The following is a 24,627-nucleotide window of genomic DNA, read 5'->3' as shown; positions in this document are numbered from 1 at the left end:
TGAAAATATATAATAAAATACACCTTGAAATTAATTTATTAAAATATAATTATTAAACTATACCATGAAAGTGGCATCGTCATATCTTTGGTGAATACATTCTTATGCAAGTTTTGTCTGAATGGGTGCTGGTGTAATTTTAAAAAAACCCATTACACCCCTTGTATGAAGAAGGCACAGCCTCGGCCAAATACGCTGTGGCTCCTTTGGGATGGATAGCCTGATGTGCCGGAGAAGAGTCGTGTTAACCATTCCCACTTAATTATCATTATGAGAGAGTCTTGTACTTTTTAGCAAAGGTTTAAGATGGGCAAAAAAAAAAATCCTGATGAATTCCCCTGGGCAGGATAGGGCAAGGGTATAAATGCAAAATAATAAAACAAACAAATCAAAGATGCTTGGGAAGTACTGACTGAACTTTTTTCCCTCTCTAGACGAAGGCTTCTCCTTCAATCCCCTGAAGATTGAAATTTTCGTACAAACTCTGCTGCATCTGGCTGCCAAGTCATTCAGTCATTCCTTCAGCGCTCTGGGAAAGTAAGCATTGCCAGTTCATTTTACCTGTCCAGTTACAATTGGTTTATTTTTAGTGATGATGTGATGGGACTTGACATGCAAGCAAAATCCATACGTTTAAGAGAACAACTGACATCCAGCCTTTTGAATAAAGATACAAGACCTACTTTATGGCCCGGCTCAAGATGAGGGGCTAATAGCTGGGCAGTAACTCCAGATGTGGGGTGGACACGGGTCCCATTTAGATGTTGGAGATATGACCCTGGAACTCAACCAAATGGGGACCAGCTTGCCAAAAGAAGACTTAAGTTTAGATGTGGGTTCCACTTTCAAAATTTGAACTACTGATACATAGGACTAAAAAGGTCTGAATGTTTTGACTCTGGTGGGGAGAGGCATCTTGCTGCTGTCCCTTGGTCCTTTTTGCCCATCATTGCAATTTGTGAGCAGTGGACGGATGGAGTGAGGGGGGACCGAGGGCTCAGTGCAGACAAAGGCAGCCCTGCTGAGTTGACACTTTGCTTGTGATCGCTGGGGCAGGCTTTGCATGAGAGCCTCGAGGTGAGGAGAAAGGCATCCCCAGGTCATTCCTTTTCCTCGCTGGCTTCCAGTAGAAGGCCAATGCTTGACTCCTTTACTGGGGACCAGCAATGCACTTGGTATTGCTCCCTTCCCACTCGAGGCAAGATTCTCCTCTGACGAGTGGAAATGAGAAGCATGGAACAATCTGGAGAGACTTTGGCCAGTGGGACACTGGTGGGCTATAAACATTTTGGCTGGGAGGGAAAAGGTGCCTGACTTACTATGGTGTGGTGTTGGATCCCTGTTTTTCCCCCGTTTGAATAAGGTTCCGTAAAGTCTTCAAAGCACTGGCAGAAAGCGATGAAGGGAAGCTCCATGTCCTCAGAGTGATGTACGACGTATGGAAGAACCATCCGCAGGTGAGAGGAATTCATCAAACACTCCAAGATTTTGTTTCACTGTCTTTTACTTTCTTCTCATTGAAGGCTTCCTAGTTCGGCTTTGCCCCTGTCCACTGTCTGATTTAAGGCTTGACACGAATCAGAGGCTCAGACATGCTTGAGATAAAAATATCCATATTATGTGCAAAGCCGGACCAAAAAGATAAGCTTGCACTTCTTACAGTACATGCAGTAATTCACAACCCCCTTTGCATGTCTGCTCCCAGGAATTTTTACAGTGGTAAGCTAAGCTAGGCTGGGACTACTGTTCCCATCACATGGTGTTTCCCAGACATCGGATGTTGATGACAGTTTAAAGCATCTCCAGTAGGGTACAATAGCTAAGAATAACAATCCGTACTACGGTATTCACACTACAGGCACAGTTCTTCTAGAATTAAAATTGGAGACCCAGTTTAATGGTCTCCAAAAGCATGCACACACATTGTGTCAGTCAGCTCCCATTGCACAGGGGACAAATCTTGCACAACGACTCATAGAAATGCAGGGGGAAGACTCCGAGGTCAGGTGGTATGAGCTCCTAGACACTTTTTAAACAAAAATCTAAAACCATTGTGAGGCACGGGAGTGTCGCTTCCTGCACTGGTTGGGTGGGAGAGTGACAAACTGTTTGAACTCTGTATTGGGATGTACATAAATTGTTACCACTTAGAGCAGGGGTAGTCAAACTGCGGCCCTCCAGATGTCCATGAACTACAATTCCCAGGAGCCCCTGCCAGCATTTGCTGGCCGGGGCTCCTGGGAATTGTAGTCCATGGACATCTGGAGGGCCGCAGTTTGACTACCCCTGACTTAGAGTGTGGAGGGGGGCAGCAGAGCACCCACCAAAAGAAGTGGTGCCTTGTGTTATTGTGGCTTTGGCTATAAAAAGGGGTCTACTTCTGAAAAACTGAACCGAGGCCTTCCATTCCCATCGTGCAGATGATTGCTGTACTGGTGGACAAGATGATTCGGACTCAAATTGTGGATTGTGCCGCAGTAGCCAACTGGATTTTCTCGTCCGAACTGGCTCATGACTTTACTAGGTAACTACTAAATGTATCTTCTCCCTTCCTCTCGACTGTGTATGTGAAGTGCTGTCCAGTTGCAGCCAATCCCTCTTGGGGTTTTCAGGCCAAAGGACAAACATAGCCAGGCCATGGCTTGGGGGAGACTGCAAGGGCAGCAGAGAAGGGACGGAGCCATCAAGGCTCAAGGTTGACTCAGCCTTCCATCCTTCTGAGGTCGGTAAAATGAGTACCCAGCTTGCTGGGGGGTAAACGGTAATGACTGGGGAAGGCACTGGCAAACCACCCCGTATTGAGTCAGCCATGAAAACGCTAGAGGGCGTCACCCCAAGGGTCAGACATGACTCAGTGCTTGCACAGGGGGTACCTTTACCTTTTTATAATGATGACACAAGCTGATTACTGATGATGCAGGCTGTCTACAGTATCCTGCATCGTATCACTCTTTGTAAGAAAACGTAACACCGTTCTTCAGCTGATACAAGCAAACTTATTTTGTACAAGTGGGTTCACATTGTTGCCTTCTCCACTAGATTTTATATCTGGGAAATCTTACACTCCACCATCCGAAAGATGAACAAGCATGTGCTGATGATCGAGAAAGAATTAGAAGAGGCCAAAGCAAGACTAGCCAAGCAGCATAAACGGGTATGTAACGTTTCAGGGGGAAGGGCTGCGGCTTGTTGGCAGAGTGTTTGCTTGGCATGCAGAAGGACACGGGTTCAATCCCAAGCATCTCCAGTTAAAACAGCAGGTGGTAGGTGATGATGAAAGACCTGGATCTAAAGACCCTAGAGGGCAGCTGCTAGCCTGAGCAGGCACTACTGTCCTTGATGGGCCAAAGATCTGGTACAGTGTAAGGCCATATATGTGCTTACACATATATGGAGGGGGAGGGCAGGTAAAAGTGCTGAGATTGTCCCCAGGTGTCTTCAAGCTCTAAATAAAAGCTTGGGTAGGCTAAGCAAGAATGTGTAATGGCTGGTTAATGCTCTGGACATTCTTGCCATATCACGCACGAAATCTGTTAAGCCAGACACTAACTTGACCCGAGTTTTCTGTTTTAAACGACCTCTCGGCCTGCCCACACTCAGCATGTTTACCTGTAACCTTCATTCCAGCGAGACAGTGATGACGATGACGACGACCGTAGCAGTGACCGGGAGGATCGGCTCCTGGAGGAACAGATAGAGCGCTTGCAAGAGAAAGTCGAGTCAGCTCAAAGCGAGCAGAAGAACCTCTTCCTTGTCATATTCCAGGTAGGGGCTGATGTGTTCACTGCCCAATAGATGGCTGGTACTTTAGTCCGGTGAGCAAACAGGGGTCAGCCTGGGATTCGGCTAGGGTTGTGCACTCCGGTGCGGTTTGGCCACTTCGGTGATCACCGGAGCCCGAGGTGGCCATTGCCGTGGTGCAGAGAGGAGGGGTTGTGGCGTGCCACCTGTTGCTCGCATGCAGGCACAGAGCTCTTCACCTGTGTGCAGGTGCCAGCAGGTGCGCCACTGTGATTCTTGCCACCTCAGGCTTCGGTGATAGCCAAAGCGGCTGAACCGGACCGGAGCGCGCAACCCTAGATTCGGCTCTTGGCTTTATAGCAAAGCTGTAGGTCAGAATGCTGTTTCAGGAGGGCAGCTGTGTCGGCCTGCCGTAGAACAGCACTTTAGAGGCCAGCAAGGGTTTCCAAGGTACGGGCTATCAAGAGCCAACACTCTGTGTGTTGAAGAGTCAAAGCTCTCTGAAGAATGGAGCTCCGACTCTCAAAAGCTGGGAATCTTGTTGGTGTCAAAGGTGCTACTCGACTCAAACTTAGATTAGAAATCGGCACTTCCGTCGGCACTAGACTAGAATCATGGAGTCATAGAGCTGGAAAGGGGATCTGTAGGGTCATCTAGTCCAACCGCCTGCAGAATGCAGGAAAGTCACGACAATATTCACAAGATTTCCAGACCACTCTGCTGCTCCTCCTGATTATATCGTCCCGTAATTCATCCAGAGCTGCTGTTTCTCAAACGTCCTGATTCTGTCCCGGAGTTTGTAACAGGGGCATTGTCTTGTCTGTGGAGGCTGGCTCCCCTGCAATTTGAGAATCATCGGTCGGACGGCAGCTCCGTCACCTTCTCTTTCCTTTCCAGCGCTTCATCATGATCCTCACAGAGCACCTTGTGCGGTGTGAAACTGGCGGGATTGACGCAATCACACCTTGGTACAAGAACTGCATAGAGAGGCTGCAGCAGATCTTTTTACAGGTAAGCACCAGATGCAGTCGAAGGTTGGGGGGGAGCTGGGATTCAACTTGACTTGCTCCTTGTGCCCCCATCCCTTGACAATGCGCTTGGCTCGGCGTGCCAGTCCCAAACCCAGGGCTTAGATTACAAGCCCTCCAAAGTTGCTTTTTTTGTTGCATTCCACTTGATTCTCCTGACGTGCATCCTCAGGATTTCAGGAAGGTGCTTAGAGCCGACAGCTGCTGTCATTGAACGTAATTGCCCTGTTGGCTGTGGACAGCTGTCCTTGTTGCTCTGTGAAGGGGGGGCTAAGCGTTCTTAGGCAGGGAGGCGGCTCCAGCACTTTGCCAGGTATCTAGTAAGCAGGGAGGAACTGCTGCTAAAAGCAGAGCACAACACTTTTAGCTGTGAATAGGAGCCGGTGATGTCCATATACACTAAAGGCCTCTTTGTGCATCCTCTTTGGTGGAGAATTCCACAGGTTGCCATCTATTCTATACATTAATACAACTTTAAATCCTATTGCTGGGTTATTTCAGTGGATAACTTTGAGGGGTTTTTTTTAACCTTTTAATACCTTGCCCCCTTGTGATGTTATCAATTTCATGGTGGAAAAACACAGTAAGGGTCTAAAGCTGTTTAAACCTTCCTTCAGACAAAATGCCATCTTGGCCCCTGTGGTCGGTTGCCCTTTTTGAGTTCTAGAATGTTAGGCGGATGGCCACAAATTCTGTAGCACTTAAAAAGCGCAGGAGCCCAGTAGCACCTTGAAGGCTAATAAAATTCACGAGTCACTCCTCACTTCCTGAGATACAGCCGTAACGGAAGAAGCGAGCGGTGACTCACAGGCGCTCCTTCATTGCTGCAAATTGTGTTTGTCTCCGAGGTGCTACTGGGCTCTTGCTCTTTTCTACAGCCACAGACAGACTACCAAGGTTCCCCATGTTGTTCTGTAGCACTGGCAAGCGTGGATGCACAATAACAATCCGTATCTAAACTTCTGTTCCGTCAGCCATGGGAACAAACTGTGAGGGGGGGGGAATTGTTGCCGCTACAGTGCAATAGAGCAGGAGTAGTCAACCTGTGGTCCTCCAGATGTCCATGGACTACAATTCCCATGAGCCCCTGCCAGCGTTTGCTGGCAGGGGCTCATGGGAGTTGTAGTCCATGGACATCTGGAGGACCACAGGTTGACTACCCCCGCAATAGAGAATCACAGCATTGGAAGGTACCTTTAGAGTTATCTAGCCCAACCCCTGCAGAATACAGGAAACTCACAACTACCTGCCCACCTACAGTGACCCCCAATTCCATGCCCAGATGATTCCCCCCCCAAAAAAAAAACCAAAAAAAAAAACACCACCACCACCAGGATCCTTGGTCAGTCTGCTCTGGAGAAAATTCTCTTTCTGACCCCAGAGGGGCCATCAGCTGTGGGCTTTCACGGGGAGAGGGGGGGGTGTCACATGGAGGCCAATGGCACAGGTCGCTGAGATGCCTCTTTCCCCCCTGCAGCATCATCAGACCATCCAGCAATACATGGTGACCTTGGAGAACCTTCTGTTCACAGCGGAACTGGATCATCACATACTGGCTGTGTTCCAGCAGTTCTGTGCGCTGCAGGCCTGAGCAGCTCCTCCTCCTCTTTTGTACAGGACCTTGTTGACCTTGTCCTTTTAAAACAGGAACAGGACGATTCGGCATCTTTTAAACCTGAAAAGCAAGCTTACCGTGCTGTCCTAGATGAGCTATACAGTACTCTAATGGGGGGGGAGGGGGGGTTGTTTTAGCGGTAGAGGCCTTACTCTAGTTAACAACTGCCTAGGTGATTGGGGAGGAATAATGTGTTTGTGGTTTGTTTGTTTTTTTGTTTTATTTTGTTTTAATTATTTTGAAATGGTTTGAAATGCCGGTTTCCTCGGTAGCATTCGTTTCGTCCCCTCGATGGTTTATATAAAAATAGGAAAACCCGAATTGGAAACCCGTGGATCTTTGCTTGACCCCCTTTGTGAACCGATCCCCTCATTCTAATAATGTGAAGTGAGTCTCGAGGCTCGCATACCTGACCGAAGAGCAGCTTTGACGGAGGGTGAGATTAAACTCCTCGGGGGTGGGGGCACCATAAGACTTGTGGAAACGCCGAGAAGGGTCGAGCCTAGAGTATATGTTTGTTATCTAAATTAATTTTCACAGTTGGAGGAAAACAGGATTGAAATACAATCGAAGTATGTTTTTGAAAAAACGCTGCCTAGTTGTTTCTTTTGGGTCACAATGCAAGTCGACAATCCCATTCACTCTAAAATGGCCCTTACTTAGAACCTCTTGAGAGCTGGGCTGCCACTGATGAGTCTGAGTCTCAGGTAAGGCTCCTAGGGAAGCTCATCATGCCCCCCACAGGTGCTCTTTGCTCTGCTCACAAGGAGGAGAGTGGTCTGAAAGCCAGAATGGCCTGGAGCTGCCCTAGGAAGGAACACTTTCCGTTCCAGATGTGTATTGGCAAGGAGGAAGCAGTGTGGTGTTCAGCAGTTTCAGTTTGCCTGCATTCCGAGTTTCAAGCATATGTTACAACCTGTGCAAAATAGGTTGGTTAGCAAACTATTACATGTGTTTTAGACGAGCTGCGACACAGTTTAAATAAGGCCCTAGGCCAGCCTTTCCCAACTTTTTTACCACGGAGAAACCACTGAGAAACCCCGGAAACATTTTTCTGGCTTCAAGAAACCCCAGAAGTGGCGCAATTGTGCAGAATATGGATGGGAAGCAGAGCTGTGAACACACCCACTCGGCCCTTCCCCTTCCCACCCTCTTGAGGCCCGCCATTGGCCATTTTGGGAAGGTGGGGCGGGTTGACATGACCATATATAGTTATTTCACACAATGTTTAACAAATTAAAAAAATATATGTGCCACATAATAATAATAATACATTTCTGGTAAGGCCTAAGTGGAGGAGCTGGCCTCATGGCTTAAGGGCCACTCAGCGCAGGGCAGCTGTCCCGCCCAAGTGCCTCCTCCTCCAACTGGCATGCCTGTCTGTTCACCGGCCAGCCAATCGCCTTCCATCCCCCACCCCTGACCACCCCCTCCTCGTTCTACTTCCCACTGAGGCTTGGAGGCTGCAGATCCCTGCCGCATGAGAGCCACCCCTGCCAGTGAGTTTCCCAACAGCTGCCTGCAGCCTTTCCCGGTCCTGGGGAGAGGGGGAGGCCATCTGCAGAGTTCTCCCATCCCACCCCAATCTAGCGCCCATTGTATTCCTGAATGCAACAGGCTTGGCCCCTAGTATATATATAATTAACTCCCACCCATTCGGGAAACCCTACCCTAAGCCTTCATGAAATCCCACACAAGGAAGCTTTTCTGTTTTACAGGCCTCATGGGTAAGCTGAGCCAAAGGCCAGAACTGCAGTTCATTCTCCTGGACCTTTATTTACCCTTGGAAAGATGGGAAAGGGAGAGGCAGAGATGGGTGGTTTTTAAAGTCAGCACCTTCACTGCCTAGGGGAGGAATGAGCCACCGGGGAGCGGGGGTGAGCAGGAATGAATGCTGCTTCTGAGCAGACCCAGGCACCAGTGGTCACCCCCTGTCTGAGGAAGAGAACTGTTGTATCAAATAAACTGCTGCTTGTTTCAGTGTGTTCGTGACCCCTAAGCCCTGCCATGAAGGATTCTCAAGAATATAGAAAGATGGTGTGAGAAACCTTGGAAATGTTGCTTCTATATGCTCCAAAAACCGCTGCATCAATCAAGTGAGGATAAAAAACTTAAAAAATACTGTCACATTCAGGAAGCGGCTCTATCCGTGCAGGTAACAGAACTAAAGTAACTTTCCTTGCAAATTGCCATGGCTGTAATCAGGGCTCTCAACGGGCACCACAAAAGCTCCATTGAGTCATAGAGTTGGAAGGGACCTCCTGGGTCATCTAGTCCAACCCCCTGCACTATGCAGGACACTTACAACCCTATCGCTTATCCACGCTAACCTGCCACCCTCTTGAGCCTTCGCAGAACTGAAGAGAACTAACAGGGTGACCAGTATTCCTGGAGCCCTTTGCCTCCTGTTGTTCGATAGCGTAGCTCTTCATGGTTGTGACTCACCCAGCTCCAAATATCTGCATGTACATGTGAACAGAGTTACGTGGCCAGCAACCACTATTTAACAGAGTAGCATCCACCAGTCTCCTTCCTCTCATTTATATTTCTATACCACCCTCTTGTGGCGCAGAGTGGTAAGGCAGCAGAAATGCAGTCTGAAGCTGTCTGTCCATGAGGCTGGAAGTTCGATCCCAGCAGCCGGCTCAAGGTTGACCCAGCCTTCCATCCTTCCGAGGTCGGTAAAATGAGTACACAGCTTGCTGGGGGGTGTAAATGGTAATGACTGGGGAAGGCACTGGCAAACCACCCCGTATTGAGTCTGCCATGAAAACGCTGGAGGGCGTCACCCCAAGGGTCAGACATGACCCAGTTCTTGCACAGGGGATACCTTTACCTTTTAACCACCCTCCCATAAGGCTCCTGAAGTAAACACAGGAATTGTTGCAAGCAAAAGAGCTCTGTACTGAGAAGACGCATCCTTCCTTTTCTCCAATACTTGATCATTTGTAATTTGGGCCCTGCTGAATAGCTGCTAGAGAATAGACCACCCATTCAACATCATTTAGTCAGAAAAACACAGCAAAGATTAACAAAGTGATGCTTTTTACTTTAGAGGCGTTACAAAAAAAGTGCATTTTTCTATCGAAGCAAATCTATTTACATCTTTTCAAACGTTAATTCGTAACCACAGGTGATGCAGGTCTTTTTGTACAAGTCCTCTTCTACCATTTCTTCCGCTCCATATTCATGCTGGTGGACGCTGGTGTCTTTCTTCCAAACGCTGCTCCTTACGGCTCGACGCAGCTCTAGTGGAAAGCAAAGGATCTTTTCACTGGCTAGAAGGCAAACAGGTCCAAGTTCTGCCCTGAGATGGCCTGCTGTTTCAGAAACACCCTTGGGAGCTGAGCACCCTTGGTTGCTTCTCAGAGTGGGCATGTGCAGTCAGAGAACAGGATGAGAACCACTCACCTGCATAGTCCCAAACACTCCTAGAGGCCCTGTCAGCTAAAACGGGGGTAGTCAAACCTGTAGTCCTCCAGACGCTCATGGACTACAATTCTCATGAGCCCCTGCCAGCATTTGCTGGCAGGGGCTCATGGGAGTTGTAGTCCACGAACCTCTGGAGGACCACAGGTTTGACTACCCCTGATTTCTAAAATGTAAATGAATGCCAGTAATTCATTTTGGTTTGCCTCCCATGTAAAACTACCTGAAGATTTAGAAGAAGAGTTGGTTGTTATATGCCACTTTTCTCTACCTGATGGAGGCTCAAAGCAGCCTTCCCTTTCCTCTCCCCACAACAGACAACCTGTGAGGTGGGTGAGGCTGAGAGAGCCCCGATATTACTGAAGAAGAAAAGTTGGTTCTTATATGCCGCTTTTCTCTACCAGAAGGAGTCTCAAAGCAGCTTACAGTCGCCTTCCCTTTCCTCTCCCCACAACAGACACCCTGTGGGGTGGGTGAGGCTGAGAGAGCCCTGATATCACTGCCCGGTCAGAACAGCTTTATCAGTGCCGTGGCGATCCCAAGGTCACCCAGCTGGCTGCATGTGAGAAAACGGGGAATCGAACCCGGCTCGTCGGATTAGAACTCCGCACTCCTAACCACTACACCACTATTTACTCTCTGCCAGAAGGTGTTAGGACTAGTGATACCTTATATCAGGCTTTTTCAACAAGGGTTTTGTGAAACCCAGGGGTTTCTTGATGGCCCTGCAAGGGTTCCCCGAATGATCGTATATTATGATCATATATTGTCATTTTGACCCACCCACTCCTCCCCAAATGGCCGATGATGGGTCGGCGGGGGGCGGGGGGGGGGGCTGGGAAGGGCCCCAGATGGGCACATGCACAGCTATCCTTCCGAACCGTGTTCTGAATGATCGCTCCACCTCTGGGGCTTCTCAAAGCCTGAAGAATATTTCAGGGGTTTCCAAACAGTAAAAAGGTTAAGTAAGGCTGGCTGCCCTATATCGGTACTGGTTATCTGTAAGTAACCGATACGGTGGCCTGGATTTAACCACATGGTTGAAGGAATGGTGATTCTAATTCCCTTTGACATTTTGTTCCTAGGGGACAGGAGACCCATAGGAATAGCATAATTATACCCCCCGCAGCGAGAAGTGGCCGCTTCACTCGCGGCCCGGCTAGCTTCTTGCTGCGAGGGGTGGGGAAGAGGCAGGAGCGGCCGCTGGCACACCGGCGGACACAAATGTGCATGTGCGTTAGCACCCCGATTGTGAAAACATGCATGCGCAGAACTGCCGCGCATGCACGTTTTCACCACCAGGGGGCGCTAACGCACATGCACGGCGCCCGGGCCACCGGCTCTTCCCCTCCCCTGGAGGCGGTCCTCAACCATAAAAAGGTTGGAGACGGCTGCCCTAGTGTGTGCATGGGGGGGGGGGGGGATTGCCAAAGAAAAACCTTCTAACAGCAATTAGGGGCTGTCCATTTTAATGTGCTTGGATGCCAGTCAGTAAATTAAGAGCCATTAGCAGAAAATATATGACTAATGAAACTTGTCAAAAATGTGATGCTTTTTAAAACACTGGTTGCTTTGTAAGACATGGGTCAGCCTGTTAGGAAATCAAGCATTGCGCTAATATGTGAGCGTCATCTTTTACTGGGAGACACAACCACTGATCCTCTACCTTTAACTTTTTTGTCAAACTTTTTCTGCTTCATTTTCTCTCGGCTGTCTTGGCGGCTTTCCTTGGCTTCTTCTAACGCCTCTTCGCTACCCCAGATTTCAAGAGCGCGCTTTGTTACCTGCAGAATGACACAGCCAGACAGTTTCAGCTGCAAAAAAGGTTTTTTCAAACGTCTGTCAAGGACTTTCTCTGTGATCTTCTCTTTTGTAGCCTCATTACTGAGACCATAATAACTGGTCGTGGTAGGAAGTAATGCGGTCTGAACCGAGAGAGTTGATCATTAGGGTGCTGCGTGGGTGATGCAAACGTTCTTGTTCCTTCCAATTCTATAAAAAGTTGCTTTAACAAACAGGAAACAAAGACCAGACAGATGCGCTCAGTCTTTTTAGAAGAGAGAAGACCTTGCTTTTTACTACCCCCCAAGTGGCTTACAAACATATTTCCCTTCCTCTCCCCACATCAGACACCCTGTGAAGTAGGTGGAGCTGAAAGCTCTAAGCGAGTTGCTCAGGGAGCTCTGAGAGAACTGTGACTAGCCCAAGGTCACCCAACTGGATGCATGTGGAGGAGTGAGGAATCAAACCCGGCTCTCCAGATTACAATCTGCCACTCTTTAACTGCTACATCATGCTGCCTGTTACACCAGCGGTCCCCAACCTTTTTGCAGTTGAGGACCGCCTCTGGGGTGGGAGAGAGCCGGCGGCCCGGGCACCGCGCACGCGCTGTAGTTGCATGCAAACGTACATGCGCAGAGTTGCTGCGCATGTGCGTTTCGCCAACGGGGTGTTAACACGGCCTGGCGAGCTTCTCGCCGCGGGGAGGGGGGGGAGAGGCAGGTGCGGCCACTGACGGCTCAGTACTGGGACACAGACCGTGGGTTGATGACCCCCGTTTTACACTTCACTCTCCTCCTGCATTTGGTATTCTGGTAACTTTGCTACTCTGATCTGGATGGCCCACCCTATCCTGATCCCATCTGCTAAGCAGGGTTGGCCCTGGTTAAGACTTGGATGGGAGACCACCAAGGCAGTCTGAGGTGGTCACCTCTTGCTCTCGTTAACAAAACAGTGGTCCATGGTGGTCAGTGGCGCCACACTGAGGACCCCTGCATTACTGCAACCAATAAATTCTTTAAGAATTGTAAGCGAATGTCATTAATTATCATACCGTCACATTTTGTGTCTGGTTTCTATTAAAGCAAATGCTAACCTAAGAGTGCAAATGTTACACTACAGATAAAACAGTGGTTGTACGCAGAATGCAAAGGGTGCCGAGGGGCGGGGAGTTTTTTGGCAAGCTCCGGTACCTGCAGTTTTAAATATAGTTTCATGTCACCCCACCGGGGGTTGTGAGGGTTCTTCTTCAAAATAAACTTGAGCACTGGTTCTCGCTTGTCTAAATCGCAGTCTTTTAGAAGGTATGCTTGCTTCGCTTCAGTTCTGGTGATGAGCTTATGCTTATCTTCAGCATCTCTGAAATGAGATTTCAGTCACGGAAACAGTAAATCCTTGATCTTTTTTTCCTCCCACAATGTCTATTCCCCCCAAGGAATTTAACCCCCAGTAGTTAGGGATTTGTGAGTCTGCCCTGGAGTGTTAATTTACAAATCGCTCCCCATTGTGGCTTTTCACCCACGATACTGGGAACAATCCCAACAAAGCTAAGCACAGTATCTGTAGAATAAAAAATGCAACAGAAATCATTATGAAGATGTACCTAGAAGACCGGGATCCTTAGACAGCTTTCTAAACTACAATATTCCACAAGTACGTCCTCAGGAGCCTTCAGTGCCTTTAAGTACTTGCAAACTGCAGTTATCTATTTTTGAACTTCTAATCCACCCTCTGTAGACCAGCCTTTCTCAACATTTTTACCATTGAGAAACACTTGAAACATTCTTCAGGCTTCAAGAAACCCCAGAAATGGTGCAGAATATAGTTGGGAAGCAGAGCTGTGTACATGCCCCATCCAGGGCCCGCCTCCTCCCCATCCCCTACAGGCCCATCATTGGCTGTTTTATTTGGGAAGGATATATGGTCATGTCACCCATATATACAAAATTAACTCCTACCCATATGGGAAACCCTTCCAGGGCTGTCAAAAACCCCAGGGCTTCACAAAACCCTGGTGGAGAAAGCCTGCTATGGACTCAGGGTGGATCACAACAGGTGAAATTCTAAGCAAAATACAAATCTCAATTGATTAAAGTTCAGATTTAAAACATCACAGAATTAGAATACTAATGTTCCCCATGATTATTTGTTTATTGTATGAGAAAGGGGGAGTCATAATAACACAACCCTCCCTGGGGGTATGGTTTGGCAGGGAAAGAAAGAGGGGCAGCAGATTTAGGTGTTACTTCAGGCCTCCATCATAGGCCCAGCAGAACGATTCCGTCTTACAAGTCCTGCAAAACCTGTCTTAAGGTCCCACAGCGCTCTGATCTTGTTTGGCAGAGCATTCCACCAGGCCTGGGCCAAAAAATTAAACTCTGCAATCTCTAGATTCTTTTTAAAAAATTATATCTGCAGTTAAGCATGTAGTAACCTTCAGGTTTCTTGGGATTGGTAGGGTAGAAGCCCAAGGATCTATTTAATTAGTTTGGAGGAGTAGCAAGACATCAACTAATGTTCAGGATGAAAATGAACCCAGCTGTTCTGCTCAGCAAAATCATCTGCTACGTGAGATACGTGACTGCAGCATTCCTCATTCTGTTCGATTACACCATTTTCATCAGACTCCCCTGACCTTGACCTTATAAAGGAATGCTTATTTTCTACACAGAGCTGAGAGTACATTTTAGAACATAAAGGATGGGAAATCAAGACACCAAGCCCTGTCCCCTCCTCAACCTCACCCCATAGTGTTAGGAACTTGGTTAGCATTTAATAAACTGAACACATTTCTTTATACCTGCAATTATCACAGGTTGCTAGGTCAAAGTTGCTCATGAGGTAGGAGTCCATGAATTCTTTCCCACATTCTTCACAGATAAGATAGTCACATTCTAATACAGGCCCTGTGAGAAACAAAGAAACAATGGATGTCCTTAACAGAACATTCAGATACCCTCCATCAGGGGTGGCCAAACTGCATCTCCAGATGTCCATGGATTACAATTCCCATGAGCCCCTGCCAGCAAAATTGTAATCATAGTCTATGGACATCTGGAGAGCCACAGTTTGGCCACCCTTGCATTCAAGTACATCTGCATTCAGCCACACACACAAAATTTATAGCAAAATTTAAATGGAAATCTGAGTAGGGCAGATGGCTCATCTTCAGAGTGATAGGGCAGTTCCATGTGGGAGAGACTGTGGCTAAGTGGTAGAGCATGCAATGCAGAAGGTCCCAGGTTCAATCCTTGGCTTCTCCAGTTAAGGACCGAGTAGTAGGGGATGGGAAAGACCTCTGCTTGAGACCCTGGAGAGCTGTTTCCAGTCTGTGTAGACAATATGGACTTCAATGGACCAAGACTCTGACTCGGTATCAGGCAGTTTCATCGGTAGGTGATGCATAATTGCACAACCCACCGCTCAATTATTTATCTGCTTCCTCTATACACCATTTTGCTCCCCAATGGGGGCCGAAATCTTCTTACATTGCTGAACTCCGCACTGCCTTCACCACAACCCTGTGAGGTAGGTTAAGGGGACAGCCTGGTCTGAGGTCACCCAGAAAGCTTTCCAGTTATAGGGAAGCTCCCCCAAGTTTTCCTTTGGCTTTACAATCTACAGATCCTCATTTTAAAATTAATCTTTATTTTTTAAAACAGTAGTTCTCAACCTTCCTAATGCCATGACCCTTTAATACAGTTCCTCATGTTGTGGTGAGCCCCAACCATAAAATTATGCAAGTGTGCTTTCACAGAAATTAAACAGAAACTGACCAATGGCATGAAGATCCATTGTTCAGGATTGTATAGAAATTGGGTTTTTTTCGTGGTTTTTCAGTTCAGTCATGCCTCTTGTCCCACCATGCCGATCTTGCTCTTTTCTGCTGCGCCGGACAGACGAATGCTCTATCTTGATCCACCCCGCAAGGCTGTTGTGTGGATGCCCCCCCCCCCGGCCAAGCTGCTTGCCCTGCCGCGACCCCTGTGAAAGGGTTGTTCGACCCCCAGGTTGAGAACCACTGTTTTAAAAGTTCTTAACAAACGCTAATACCGTATGTGTCATTTTTACCACAAGGAAAAAAAATGCATTGGTTCCACTTTACTTTTGAAGTGCTCAAGAGCACAGTTGTCACTAATCATTATGTTCTCTTGTGTGCGCATCGGTGAAATTTTAATGGAGCTTGCACATGGGAACTGCCTGCAGGACAGCACTACACAACACCAATTCTCTCCTAAGAAGCCAAACAGTTTAACGCACCGTATTGCAAGCCACTGCTAAAAGACCTGTCAGGCACCTCCTGACACAGTAATAAATAAGGAAAGAATCGTTTGTTGATTCCTTTTGCTTGGACTTTGGGGAGAAAATATAAATACGGACTGGATATAGACAGAAGAAGCTATAAAAAGACTGCTTATATTGAAAATAAAAATTGTGTGTGTGTGTGTGGGGGGGGGAACAAAATGAGACCAAAAGCAACCAACCCTTAAACAGAGTTACACCATTCTAAGCACAATGAAATCAAGAGGAGTTGGGTTTTACACCCCGCTTTTCTCTACCTGAAGGAATCTCAAAGCGGCTTTCAGATGCTTTCCCTTCCGCTCCCCCCAACAGACTCCATGTGAGGGAGGTGAGGCCGAGAGAGCTCTGACAGGAGTGCTCTGTGAGAACAGCGCTACCAGGGCTGCACGTGGAGGAGCAGGAAATCAAGCCCAGCTTGCCAGGTGAGAAGCCGCCACCGTTAACCGCTTTGAAGAGTGTAACTCCGCTTAGGACAGCACTGCCTGGCCGTTAATCTAAACCCCCTTTTGCCAGGACTCAAAGTACCTACAGAAACAAACCACCAAGAACCGCGCTCTTCTCCCCTGCGCCTTCATTTCATCCTTTCTCCAGGCAGCCTACCTTCTCTCAGGTGACTCAGGTCCTGCCTACTGCGGCTGCCATCTCCAGATGCCTGAATCCGTCATCCTCGAGGCAGCATATTTTTTTTTGGTCTGTGGCTAAGGAGAAGGGCTATTAACTGCATGATGGAGTAGGAAGCACTTTTCACTCCCAACCTATCAGCACCATGAATGCAAAGACAAGCTCTTTCCTGGGGTAGACAGCAACGCACATGCAGACTGATGCTATGGCAGGAAGAGCTCACGATGGGCCGCTTAGCTCCGTGGAAGAGCCTCTGCTTTGCATGCGGAAGGGCCCAGGTTCAAACCCCAATATCTCCAGTTAAAAGAAGAAGAGCTGATTTTATATACCCTGATTTATAAAGACCTTTCCTCTCCCCACAACAAACACACTGTGAGCGAGGTGGGGCTGAGTGAGCTCTGAAACAACTGCTCTGCAAGAACAGCTCTAAGAGAACTGACTGGCCTGAGGTCACCCAGCTGGCTACATGTGGAGGGTTGGGGAATCAAACCTGGCTCTTCCAGATTACAGGCTGCCGCTCCTAACCAGCAGGAGGCTAGTAAAGGTTGCTTGGGTGTAACACAGCCATTCCTGGCCAGGGTTACTCCAGGGGGGATTTAATTTTTTTGGAATATATATATTTAAAAATAAGTAAGCCAAGTGGCTTTCTGTTCATCTGTCTGTTCTGCAATGCCTTGATGAATTCACTCAAAATGGAAAAGGAATGGGAGGGAAGACCTGGATCTGCTGCACTTCCGCCCTTGGCTCCTCCCATTTTCCCCTTTCAGAGCTCTGCTGGCAGGAGATGGCCTGAAGAGGGCTTTGCAAGGAAAGGATTCAGTCAAGCAGGAAAGGACTGTGTCCAATCCCACAGAATCTACCCTCCAAAGCAGCCATTTTTTTCAGGGAAACAAATCTCTGTAGACTGGAGATGAGCTATAATTCCGGGGGATCCCCAGGTCCCATCTATAGGCTGGCATCCCTAGATCAAAGTTTCTACATCTGGATCCAGTGCAATGACTCTGCACATCCTGCTCAACGATTCCTTTCTTCCCAGGTTTCCCCTTGCCCTGGCAAGCCATTTCTGACCCTGGGGAAAAAGATTCTCAGGTCTTGCTAGGATTGCCAACCCCCGGCGGTGCCTGGAGATCTCTCAAAGTTACAAGTGATCTCCAAATCACAGAGATCATTTCCCCCGGGGAGAACTGCTGCTTTGTATGGTGGGCTTTATGATAGCTTATTTATGCCTCTTTCTTTTGCTCAGGCAAGGTTCTGCATACACAAAAATGAAACTAACATCTTATTTAACAAGCTTTTTTTTTTAGTGATGCCACACACACTGTAAACATGTGTCTTCTGTGTGCGTGGCAGGGAGGCATGGCCAGCTAGTACACTTCTGGGGTGAGGGGACTCGAAGCCTGCAGAATATCTCAGGGGTTACTCCACAGTCAAAAGCCTGAAAACGGCTGGTGTCACATTTTGTAGATGCTCTTGCTTGCAGGGAAGAAATAACCCCCACACAACCACAAAACAAAAAGTTTCCATCTATTATATAAATATTCCAGATTTCTTTTATAGCTCCCCTAGAAATAATGGCCAGTTTATCCTCCAGTCCTATTCTCCTTTTGTTCCATTTTTCGCAAACTTAATACTTGCCGGCAAAGGCCGTCGTTTCAGCATCATCACCACTTACCTGGAAGGTGAACAATTTTCTCAGCCACATCTTCTTCCTCCTCCTCCTCCTCCAGAAAGAATCCTCCCCCGGTGTCTGTTACTTTAGGAGGTGCTTTAACTTTAGAACTGCCTGGGGGGGAAAAAATGGTGAATACTGTCACAGGCACACACATATTTAAAAGTCATTTAGCTATTAGTACATGGCATTAATCTTGACACCTCTTTGCAGATGAGACTTCCACTTTGACCATTACATCATCTCCTTCCCTAATTATTTTCTATCTTCAGCATGTCTCCCTCTTGGGCCAGCTGCAGGCTAAACTGCGCCTGAACTGCCAGGCCCCAACCCCGGGTACCATGGTGCATAAGCCAACCTTCGCCGGTGGCCGGATAGGGCCGAGTAGCCAGCCTGGCGTGCCGCAGCATCAGAGCCCGCTGACGATTCCGTTCAATCTTCGCCCTCGTCGCGGCAGAGAGTTGGGGGGCTTCCCCCTCAGGGGACTGGGCCTCCATGACCAGACACAGGGACACAGCACTAAAGACGTGAAAAGGGGGAAAATATATATATACATTAGAAATGCAACCAACCAGGCATATATCAAACTTGCAAGATGTTACGTTGCTATTGTTGTTAGTTGCGAAGTCGTGTCCGACCCATCGCGACCCCATGGACAATGATCCTCCAGGCCTTCCTGTCCTCTACCATCCCCCGGAGTCCATTTAAGTTTGCACCTACTGCTTCAGTGACTCCATCCAGCCACCTCGTTCTCTGTCGTCCCCTTCTTCTTTTGCCCTCAATCACTCCCAGCATTAGGCTCTTCTCCAGGGAGTCCTTCCTTCTCATGAGGTGGCCAAAGTATTTGAGTTTCATCTTCAGGTTCTGGCCTTCTAAGGAGCAGTCAGGGCTGATCGCCTCTGGGACTGACCGGTTTGTTCGCCTTGCAGTCCAAGGGACTCGCAAGAGTCTTCTCCAACACCAGAGTTCAAGATGTCATAGTCCCACTATATACCACATTGGACAGACTGCACCTGGAGTGCTGTGTGCAGTTCTGGATGCCTCACTTCAAAAAGGAGGTAGACAAAATTGAGAGGGAGCAGAGGAGAGCAAGGAGAATGAGAGTGCCTGGGGAACAATCCCTGTGAGGAAAGGCTGAGGGCCTTGGGAATGTTCAGCCTACAGAAGTGGAGGTTGAGAGGGGACATGATTGCTCTCTTTAAGTATCTGAAAGGTTGTCACTTGGAGGAGGGCAGGGAAAGGTTCCTGTGGGCAGCAGAGGATAGGACCTGCAATAACAAGTTTAAACTACATGTAGGATTGAACCAGCTAGATATCAGGAGAATAATAGTCAGAGTGGTTCAGCAGTAGAATGGGCTGCCTAGGTGGTAAGCTCCTCCTCACTGGCAGACTTCAAACATCGGCTGGACAAATACTTCTCAGGGTTGCTTCAGCCTGATCCTGCACTGAACAGAGGGTTGGACTAGATGGCCTGTATGGCTCTTTCCAACTCTAGGATTCTATAGCCAGAAGTTACACAAGCTCCCCCCCCCCCTCCAGACTTAACATTGTCTTCTTAAGGCACTGGCCATAACTTGTCATTGGGACTAAAATGAGCAAAATACATCAAGGCCCCAGAGATCACCCTGAAAGAGACATGCCAATGCTGACCTAACACTGCATCCTTCTGCAGGTGAGCATCTCTCTTATTATCTATGCCGTACCTGCCCTTGTGGTCAGGGTCTTAAAAGAAAAGCGGTGTGATTTATTACAGGCTGCCCTGGCAGGAGGCAAATCCCTGAATGCATGAAAGGCAAGTATGCCATTGTTTTGACATAAGCTTGAATGGAAAAGGTTTTGTAGCCGGCCTATCAGCACGAACAGATGCCTTTGCAAGTACTCTGCAGGCAAAGGTCAACCCAACACCTGCCTCCTTCTGGTGTGGTAGTTAAGAGCAGCAGCAGCTTCCCATTTGGCAAGCTGGGTTTGATTACCCGCTCCCCCACATGCAGCCAGCTGGGTGATCTTGGGCCAGTCGCAGTTCTCTCAGAGTTCCCTTAGTCTCACTTTCCTCACAGGGTGTCTGCTGTGGGGAGAGGAAAGGGAAGGTGATTGTAAGCTCCCTTGAGACTCCTGGTAGAGAAAAGCGGCATCCAAAAACCAACTCTTCTTCTTTTGATATTTAAAATCAGATCCATTTATTTTTTCGTTACACAGAAGAACCATCTATTTCTCACAGCACAAAACATACTGATCTCAAGAAATGTAAAAACTTTCACTTCAAAATTTCACTTCAAACAGGGTTTATCCTTGTGATAGAAACATACACAGGTGGCATTTAGTCACCCCAGATCTGTCTGCATCAGCCCCTCTCAACCTGTGAAACATTTTTCAGGTTTCCAGAAATCCCAGAAGTGGTGCGACTGTGCAGAATTTGGCAGGGAAACACAGCTGTGGACACGCCCACCCATGGTCCCTCCCCTTCCAGGCCCATCATTGGCCATGGGGGGGGGAGAACAGGTCGATATGACCATATATAGTCGTATCATCTGATAAATTTTTGACTTTTTAAACAGATAATAAAAATTAACTGCCACCCATTTGAGAAACCCCAGAGTTTCACGAAAGCCTGATTGAGAAAGCCTGGTCTACATATTTTGCATCTTATAGAACCCTCAGGCCCAAATGCTGCGTGCTCTCTGTTTACCAACGAAAACACCTCGGACACAATCCAGCTGGCGCTGAACCGTTTTATACCTAATCGTGCACTTCGCTGTACCACCGGAATCAGTGGGACTTGAAAAGGTTTACCTTTTCACTAGACAGCGCCCCTAACTTGATAGCTGCTTTGCACATTACATGTTGAAGATTTTTGTTACGTAAACTTAAACCAAATGGCCACCGCTGATGTTTTGAAGTCACAAATGTTCCATCACTGAAAGGCCTTCATGGGACAACAGCAAAGAAAAAAACCCCAATTCTTGCCTTCCGGATGAGCATTTTGGTCTCCCTCTGCCAAGTGTCCTGCCATTAGAGAAAGGGAGGTTGTTTCAGGCTGACCTTTGTACAGAGAAAGATGTCTGCAGGTGCCTTGGCAGCCTTCCACAGCACTGTACAGAGTAAATAATGGGGACATCATTCCAATTTTCCATCAGGAATCCTTCTGTCATTACTGGTGTTAACCAGCTTGGCAAAAATAAGAACATTTGCATTTAACAGTCTCTGTTCTTGTGAATGACCCCTGTACCTCCTTCACATTTGAGTGTCACGCCATTGCATATCACTTGCACAGTCCGGATTTCATGGCCCTGCTGTTTATTTTATTTACAGCCTACCTCTCCCCGCCCCGCCCCTCCATAACCTCATATGGCCCTTAGGGTGAAATCCTTTCCACACTTAACTAAGAGTACTCAACATTGACCATCCTGGTACATACTTCTTAACAGATATTTCTAATATTGCACCGTTACTGAGGTTCATTCCATTGTCCTTTTGTTAGGTTAGCTATCAAAACAGTTTTGTGCTACTCTCAATTGATTTTCTATAATTAGGAGTTGGTTTTTATACCCTGCTTTTCACTACCTGAAGGAATCTCAAACAGCTTACAAACACCTTTCCCTTCCTCTCCCCAACACCTCTGTGAGGTAGGTAGGGTTGAGAGAGCTCTGACAGGATTGCTCTGAGAACAGCTCTAAACAGGACTTGTAACTAGCTCAAGGTCACCCAGCTAGTGGCATGTGGGGGAGTGGGGAATCGAACCCGGCTCTCTAGATTAGAAACCAATGCTCTTAACCATGACACCAAGATAGTGTATAATGTCATTAATGCAACTGGGCATGCTCTAACTTGTTGGTAACCACCCTAAGGAACCTAGAGTGGGAAAGTGGCCTAAAAATACACAATATAAAGTGAGAGATCCTGAAAAAGAGTGTCTCTACTGCACATAACAAGAACCCAGTACATAAATCTTGTGAAGGGACTCGACAAAAGATTATGCTGCAATTAAAAAACACCACAGCCATATTCATCTGGAAAATGTGATTTCTTTATCATCTCTATGACTCTTCTCCTGTTTGCTGTGATGTGGAACAATAATTGCCACTGCCTCGCTTGCCACGTGAACTAACAAAACATCCTAAGCTGAGTTACACCCTTCTAAGAGGGTGTAACTCTGCTCAGGACTAGCAGCAAGCAAGGCCAAACGGGATTAAACCCTTTTCTTTTCCAGCCGATCAGATCTTGCATTCCTTAAGCACAAAGCAGGTCTAAGGGGACCCAGCATGGCAGCCACCTGACGCAGCAGAAACGGGTAGCCACCTAGGGTTGCAACGGATTGCACCATTTGTGACAGTCTGAGGGAAGTCCGTCTTGCTTCCGCCAGGGGCTAGAGGGTAGGGCTGCCAGATCCGGGCTGGGGCGGAGACCTCAGTAGGGCACAGCGCCCTATTTTCCCGTCCATTTTCTTCAGGGGCGCGGATCTGTCGTCTGGCGATGCGCTGTCCTTCCAGGGGATCTCCGGGTCCCACCTGGCGGCTGGCACCTCTAAGCCTGTGGAAGGGCATGCTAGAACCTGCCCCGTTCTCCGGGGGGCACCGCTCTCTGCAGTCTGGGGATGGGCTGCAATCCCAGGGGCATCCCTCGAGCAGGCGCAGACCAAGCGGCGGCCGCCTTGTGCTCCGTCTGCTTTGCAAGCTCCCTACCCCCTCGGCAAGACCCCTGTCCAAACTCCGCCGCCTTCCGCACCGAACCCGGCCCACGCGCTCCGACCCCAGGAGCGCGCGGCCCCTCCGGACGCCACGGCGGAACTTACACAAGCGCCCTCGCTCTCGCCTGCCCCGAGCCTTGCGCGCATGCGCCTCGGCGAGGCCCCGGCCCTATGGTGAGGCGCGAGTCCGGGAACGCGCGTGACGGGACTGCGCGGGGACGCGCGCTCCCGACCTTTCCTTCTCTCCTCCCTCAGCTGTCTCTCCGGGAACGCGCTGCGGGGAAGAGGAGGAGGAGGAAGAAGAAAATGTCGGTCGTGCGTCGTTGTGGCGAGGGCGCTGCTTCAGCTTCCCCCTGAGCCCAGAAGGCGCTGAACGCGTTTCTGCAACCCAGAGCCCTTCCGTCGCGGCCTCGGGTCGTCCTTGCGGCCAAACCTGCGCAGAAGGACGCGGGTCTCCGAGGGTCTCCGCCTCACACTGAAGAGCCTGTTTAGAATGTGCGCGGGATTTGCACTTTTCAAATCCTGCCCAGGACAAGGCTTTTTAAAGAAACCTTTACACACACACACACACACACACCTGCTTCGTGTCCCCAAGCCTACTTAGCTGACGCAGAAGTAACCCCATTCAGAACAAAGTTTGAGTCCAGTGACATCTACGAGACTGAGAAGCCATGTTCTTTGTAAAATCCAGCCCATCCACCCCTTAATCCAAAGGATCAAGCAACCTCCATGACCCTGCTTACAACTAATGGCTGCCCCAGGCCTCCCAGTCTCTGTAAACTTTGGTGAAGCTACATTCTACTAAAGCTGTCTTCAATGTTCTACTAAATCTTATTTTCTAGGATCCCACAAGATCAGCAAAGTTTAATTCTGGGAGAAGCTTTTGTATGCATGCACACTTCTTGAGATACACCCTTCTCCAAAAGTGTGCATGCACACTAAAGCTTCTACCCAGAATTAAATTTTGTTGGTCTCACAGGTGCTGCTGGACTCCAAATTTGTTCTACTGCTTCAGAATAACATGGCTACCTGCCTGAATCTGTAGCCCCATTCAATTATCACTTAAAGGAAGACTCAAAGGAACTGTTGATAAAGTACAGAAGCAGATCAAATTCCGTGGAGTCTTTAATTCTGAGGTGAAATGGAGAGCATTTCTACCTAGCATCTCTTTGCAGATCAATCCAATCATATTTACATTTATTTATTTAATGGATTTATAGCCCCCTGCTCTCGGAGACTGGCTCGCTGTGCGTCACACAATGATTTATGTATGGGTAGTGATTGTCCTTTTTTGAGTTAACATAATCCCAGATGCCTCATTTTAGCATCCACATCGGCATGCCATCTTGACCAGCAGCTGATGACACAGAAAGAACTGAGGTACTGTTAACATTAACCAGTCAAAAGTTATATCTTATTATGGTCTTCCATTATCCGTGTTGAAATGTTTAAAATAAGGTGACTAGATTGTCCCACTTTTGGAGGGACATCTGGGGGCACCTGGCAAATTGTACTTATGTTGAAATTAAAATATATATATTACAATACTATTTTTGCATTCTATGAACATTTTTGTTGCTCCATATAGACCAAATTTTTAATCAAGAAGCCCCCCCCCCCCCAAGTCAATAGTGCCCCACTTTACCAATGTTAACATCTGGTCACCTTAAGGCCGTTTGAGTCACACTACATCAGAAGTGTAATGGTGGCAGAGTTAATATTTAGCACACAAAAAAATAGATTGAAGTTTCTCAAGTTG

At 48.0% G+C, this 24,627-nt stretch overlaps 2 protein-coding genes across 6 annotated transcripts in view; one reads left to right on the top strand and one right to left on the bottom strand.

The window, feature by feature from the left end:
- The window catches only part of NCBP1 (nuclear cap binding protein subunit 1), a 29,321-nt gene extending 22,311 nt beyond the window's left edge, over window positions 1–7,010 (top strand). Inside the window, exons 17-23 of the mRNA XM_077345498.1 lie at window positions 435–537; window positions 1,364–1,457; window positions 2,421–2,524; window positions 3,040–3,154; window positions 3,628–3,765; window positions 4,639–4,752; window positions 6,247–7,010. Coding sequence (XP_077201613.1) covers window positions 435–537; window positions 1,364–1,457; window positions 2,421–2,524; window positions 3,040–3,154; window positions 3,628–3,765; window positions 4,639–4,752; window positions 6,247–6,360 — 782 coding nt within the window. The 3' untranslated portion in view covers window positions 6,361–7,010. The remainder of the gene's footprint in view (window positions 1–434; window positions 538–1,363; window positions 1,458–2,420; window positions 2,525–3,039; window positions 3,155–3,627; window positions 3,766–4,638; window positions 4,753–6,246) is intronic.
- A 2,402-nt stretch (window positions 7,011–9,412) lies between these two features.
- On the bottom strand, window positions 9,413–23,187 carry XPA (XPA, DNA damage recognition and repair factor). Of its 5 annotated transcripts, none has more exons than XM_077345502.1 (7): window positions 22,974–23,187; window positions 18,543–18,703; window positions 18,188–18,298; window positions 14,393–14,498; window positions 12,786–12,951; window positions 11,480–11,597; window positions 9,413–9,632 (listed from the first exon to the last, which is right to left on the bottom strand). In XM_077345502.1, exons 2-7 carry the CDS (start codon window positions 18,679–18,681, stop codon window positions 9,484–9,486), a joined length of 789 nt encoding a protein of 262 aa, XP_077201617.1. In that variant the 5' UTR covers window positions 18,682–18,703; window positions 22,974–23,187; the 3' UTR covers window positions 9,413–9,483. The 5 variants fall into 5 exon arrangements, with proteins under 5 accessions (XP_077201617.1, XP_077201615.1, XP_077201614.1 ...); XM_077345500.1 differs by lacking the exons at window positions 11,480–11,597; window positions 22,974–23,187 and adding exons at window positions 11,598–11,818; window positions 22,481–22,967; XM_077345499.1 differs by lacking the exon at window positions 22,974–23,187 and adding an exon at window positions 22,481–22,967.
- Between the last annotated feature and the right edge of the window lie 1,440 nt (window positions 23,188–24,627).

This window comes from Paroedura picta, chromosome 7 (genome assembly GCF_049243985.1).
Source record: "Paroedura picta isolate Pp20150507F chromosome 7, Ppicta_v3.0, whole genome shotgun sequence".
In the NCBI taxonomy this organism is placed as follows: Eukaryota; Metazoa; Chordata; class Lepidosauria; order Squamata; family Gekkonidae; genus Paroedura; species Paroedura picta.
The sequence above is the reverse complement of the archived record's forward strand: the minus strand, read 5'-3'. Positions and strand labels throughout refer to the sequence as shown.